Source organism: Aulostomus chinensis, chromosome 23 (genome assembly GCF_037954235.1).
Source record: "Aulostomus chinensis isolate RoL2024-O1b breed Wild chromosome 23, RoL_Achi_v1.0, whole genome shotgun sequence".
NCBI lineage: Eukaryota > Metazoa > Chordata > Actinopteri > Syngnathiformes > Aulostomidae > Aulostomus > Aulostomus chinensis.
In genome coordinates this window covers 22,180,591-22,186,590 of record NC_141342.1, presented here as the reverse complement: position 1 = coordinate 22,186,590, position 6,000 = coordinate 22,180,591, and the positions used below count along the sequence as shown (strand labels likewise).

At 47.7% G+C, this 6,000-nt stretch overlaps 1 protein-coding gene across 6 annotated transcripts in view; it reads left to right on the top strand.

The window, feature by feature from the left end:
- tbkbp1 (TBK1 binding protein 1) overlaps positions 1-6,000 on the top strand; it is a 54,758-nt gene that overhangs the window by 40,942 nt on the left and 7,816 nt on the right. For all 6 annotated transcript variants that reach the window (XM_086194543.1, XM_086194539.1, XM_086194538.1 and 3 more), the window contains one exon: positions 5,425-5,540. In XM_086194543.1, coding sequence (XP_086050669.1) covers positions 5,425-5,540 — 116 coding nt within the window. The remainder of the gene's footprint in view (positions 1-5,424; positions 5,541-6,000) is intronic.

The following is a 6,000-nucleotide window of genomic DNA, read 5'->3' as shown; positions in this document are numbered from 1 at the left end:
TCACATACACTTACACTCAAACACACACACACTCACTCACACACACGCGAACACACTCATTGACTCATACACACACTAACACACTCACACACACTCACATACACTAACACTCACTCACACACACTCACATTCACTAACACTCACTCACACACTCACATACACTAACACACTCACTCACACACTCACATACACTAACACTCACTCACACACTCACATACACTAAAGCTCACTCACACACTCACATACACTAAAGCTCACACACACTGACATACACTAACACTCACTCACACACTCACATACACTAACACACTCACACACACTCACATTCACTAACACTCATTGACTCATACACACGCTAACACACTCACATTCACTAACACACGCTAACACACTCACACACACTCACATACACTAACACTCACTCACACACTCACATTCACTAACACACTCACACACACTCACATACACTCACACTCACTCACACACTCACATTCACTAACACACTCACACACACTCACATACACTAACACTCACTCACACACTCACATACACTAACACTCACTCACACACTCACATTCACGAACACACTCACACACACTCACATACACTAACACTCACTCACACACTCACATACACTAACACACTCACACACACACATACACTAACACACTCACACACACTCACATACACTAACACTCACTCACACACTCACATTCACTAACACTCATTGACTCATACACACGCTAACACACTCACACACACTCACATTCACTAACACTCACTCACTCACTCACATACACTAACACACTCACACACACTCACATACACTAACACACTCACACACACACATACACTAACACACTCACACACACTCACATACACTAACACTCACTCACACACTCACATTCACTAACACTCATTGACTCATACACACGCTAACACACTCACACACACTCACATACACTAACACTCACTCACACACTCACATTCACTAACACACTCACACACACTCACATACACTAACACTCACTCACACACTCACATACACTAACACTCACTCACACACTCACATACACTCACACTCACTCACACACTCACATACACTCACACTCACTCACACACTCACACTCACATACACTAACACTCACTCACATACACTCACACTCACTCACATACACTCACACTCACTCACACACTCACATACACTAACACTCACTCACATACACTCACACTCACTCACACACTCACACTCACTCACACTAACACTCACTCACACACTCACACTCACATACACTAACACTCACTCACATACACTCACACTCACACTCACTCACACACTCACATACACTAACACTCACTCACATACACTCACACTCACACTCACTCACACACTCACATACACTAACACACACTCACATACACTAACACTCACTCACATACACTCACACTCACTCACACACTCACATACACTAACACACACTCACATACACTCACACTCACTCACACACTCACATACACTAACACTCACTCACATACACTCACACACTAACACTCACTCACATACACTCACACTCACTCACACACTAACACTCACTCACATACACTAACACTCACTCACACTCACTCACACACTCACACTCACATACACTCACACTCACTCACATACACTAACACTCACTCACATACACTCACACTCACTCACATACACTCACACTCACTCACACTCACTCACATACACTCACACACTCACATACACTCACACTCACTCACATACACTCACACTCACTCACACACTCACACTCACACACATACACTCACACACTCACATACACTAACACTCACTCACATACACTCACACTCACTCACATACACTAACACTCACTCACATACACTCACACTCACTCACATACACTAACACTCACTCACATACACTCACACTCACTCACACACTCACATACACTAACACTCACTCACATACACTCACACTCACTCACATACACTCACACTCACTCACATACACTCACACTCACTCACACACTCACACTCACATACACTAACACTCACTCACATACACTCACACTCACTCACACACACTCACACTCACTCACATACTCTCACACACTCACATACACTAACACTCACTCACATACACTCACACTCACTCACATACACTAACACTCACTCACACACTCACTCACATACACTCACACTCACTCACACACTCACACTCACACACATACACTCACACTCACTCACACACTCACACTCACTCACATACACTCACACACTCACATACACTAACACTCACTCACATACACTCACACTCACTCACATACACTCACACTCACTCACATACACTAACACTCACTCACACACTCACTCACATACACTCACACTCACTCACACACTCACTCACATACACTCACACTCACTCACATACACTAACACTCACTCACACACTCACTCACATACACTCACACTCACTCACACACTCACATACACTAACACTCACTCACATACACTCACACTCACTCACATACACTCACACTCACTCACATACACTAACACTCACTCACACACTCACTCACATACACTCACACTCACTCACACACTCACTCACATACACTCACACTCACTCACATACACTAACACTCACTCACACACTCACTCACATACACTCACACTCACTCACACACTCACATACACTAACACTCACTCACATACACTCACACTCACTCACATACACTCACATACACTAACACTCACTCACACTCACTCACACACTCACACTCACTCACACACACTCACACTCACTCACATACTCTCACACACTCACATACACTAACACTCACTCACATACACTCACACTCACTCACATACACTCACACTCACTCACACACTCACTCACATACACTCACACTCACTCACACACTCACACTCACACACATACACTCACACTCACTCACACTCACTCACACACTCACTCACATACACTCACACTCACTCACACACTCACTCACATACACTCACACTCACTCACATACACTCACACTCACTCACATACACTCACACTCACTCACACACTCACACTCACATACACTAACACTCACTCACATACACTCACACTCACTCACACACTCACTCACATACACTCACACTCACTCACACACTCACACTCACACACATACACTCACACTCACTCACACACTCACACTCACACACACTGCTGGATCGATTCCCTGCCACGAGTCCCCCTTCAGCGCTCACGCCGTCCCACACACTCGTGCTGCTCATTCTGCTACAAACAAAAAGGAAGCTCACTAAAATAAAGCACAGGCTGCAGACGTGTTTTTAGGCGTTCAAAGACAGAGACCAACAATGTTTGGGAGGCCGGCTCCTGCATCCTCTTCAGGTGTTCACCCATCAGCGGCTGGATGAGCGAGAGGTGGTGCAGCTCCACCTTAAACTCAGAGGCGACGCCAGTGTGGGAGCAGCGTCGAGAACACGAGGTGGAACAGGTGGGCAAACTCTAGTTTGTCACCACAGCTGTGCTGTGAGCGCCTGACTGAAAGCTCCCCCTGCTGTGCCAGGAAGTCCCTTCAGTTACTGGAATTTTATCAGGAGGGTTTTGACCAAAGCAGATGCCGGTGCTCAGGCCTGCTTCTGCCGCTCCAGCCAGGGGGCTGAGGTGGTGGGCCGGGGGATGCAGTCTGAATCATCTGGCTGCTGGAAACCTGCTGTGGGTGGGCCGGCCGCACAAGCCCCCGACCCGTGGAAGCTATGACTTATTTGATGTTTCTGTGGCTTGTGAGCTTCCCTGCGATGGTGTCTGGCTTCACCACGACAGTGGGACGGCGTCTTTTAGTGCAGGTCTTTTACCGTTACGGAAAAAGGCAGAGGGGAGATTCATCAGCACGTCGTCGAGAAGTTGGAACCTGCAGCTAAAAGTGCCGTTCTTCATCTCCGGTCTCATTTACTGTCTCGGTCATTTTTTTTGATGTTGCAGCGAAACGTCTCTCTATTCCTGTTTTTGCAGAAGAAAATATGCATGCATGTAATCTGAGTTAATCTGGCACCATCTGTATGTCGGAAGCAGGCTGGCGTGACTCGATCTGAGAGATTCAAACACATCACTCAACGTCTCTAAATCAGAGGCCCGACTTGAAGTCAGTCAGACCCCCCCTCCCCCGCCGCCGCCAGGCCTCCAGAGCGCGAGGTGCTGCTGAAGGGTTCACGCTCACCGGCCGCACAGAAACACCGGACCTCATTCAAATGTTGTTGTTTTTAAATCCTAAAATTCTGTTTCAAGTCTTGATCCTGGTTTTTATTCAATCCAGTCCTGCCACACACGGCCTCTCCTCCCGGCGCCACTTTACTTCCTACACTTTGACTCCTCTGGACTGGGATTCTGCACCATGAGGATCTCTGTCTACTTTTAAAAGCAGAAAAAGGTTCACCTTCGTTTCAAATGTGCTGTCAGCAACAAATGACTATGATTCAAATCATGATTAAAAAGCTCAATAATCAAATGCAGGACATCATGGCCACACGAGGAGGAGCGCTGTGGTGAATGGGTCTGACACCATCATTCATGCGGGAACAGTTTTACATGCCGGCGCCTCGGCAGCCTTGAGCCCCTCAGCTGGAGTCGGCCTGATGGGACTCACCGCCGGTGAACGGCTGCTTTTGCTGCTGATCTTGATTCTTTTATCTGAATACGCCGTCACAACCTTTCATGTCGATGGGTTGCTAAAACCTGCTCGCTGGTTAGAGGGTTATCGCAGCAGGGTTCACGTTAGATTTCAAGGTTTCTCGTCTCCCCGGTCGGGTCGTTAACGTTCTAATCTACCGCTGCTGAAGCTGGAACGAGTCACGAGAAGACGGGGAGTTCAAAAACCTGGTGAGCCATTCGCCATCACCGGTCCATTATCAGATTTGAGGCAGCCGGCAGTTGTCAATTATGATCGCTGCTTCTTTCCACCTTAGCTAGAAACTCCTACGTGATGTCTGCGTCTCCGCGGTAACCACATCCAGTGGAATGAGAGCTCCTGCGCTGTGAGCCTGTGTGAGTTGGTTGCCATGGTTAAGGACGGACGGGCCCGTCATCCAACCAGGCTTGTTTACGCTTCTAGAAATAGAGTTGCTCTGTCAACGCCACGGCCCCTCGCGGCCTCATGACACATCTCACAGGAAACGGTGTGATTTTACACACTTCACTTATGTGCTGTGACTCGCACACTAAAAATACGAGACTCTCAATTAGCTGGCTGTTAGCGAGACCGCGCCAGAACTGCAGAACTCATTCAGTTCAAGGAGAAGAGAATGTTTCCTCTTCTCTGGTTTATATTTTCATGATGAAACAGCTCGTTGTCATGTTCAGTAATAACGATGATGATGATAATTACACACTCCTCCCCCCTCCAGGGTGAACCTGGCCCTGGCCTACACGGAGCTAACAGAGGAGCTGGGTCGCCTTCAGGCGCTGAGCTCCAAGCAGACGGAGATCCTGAGGAAAGCCTCCCAGGAGCAGGCCAGTCCAGGTGAGCCTCACGTAGAACCTGGCTCAAAAACCTGTCTCATTCCAGACCAGACGCACTCAGACAACACTAACAACAACAACAATAACCTGCACATGATGGATGTGAGTCATCGCTGGCTTCTGGCTGACTGTAACGAACACTTGCAGCATCTCTCTGATCGGGGATGAGGGAATTTGTGCTGCAGCTTTCAGCTCTCCTGGGCATCTGACTGTTCGCTTCATGCTTCCGCTCACAGTCCCGTTTGAGTGTTTGTTCGCCGTGTGAAGGCTGCGCGAGCGCTTCACAGCGCAAACACCCCCTCCCTTTTAACACCTCAGCCAAACGGCCATAAATGATGTTTCCTCTTTGATATGGAAGTCGAGCTGAAGTGGCTGCAGAGGCGACTGACTCATCAATGTGCTCTGTAATTATAGGAAACACTACAACTCTACTTGATCTTTTTTTGAATTCGTAGAAGAGC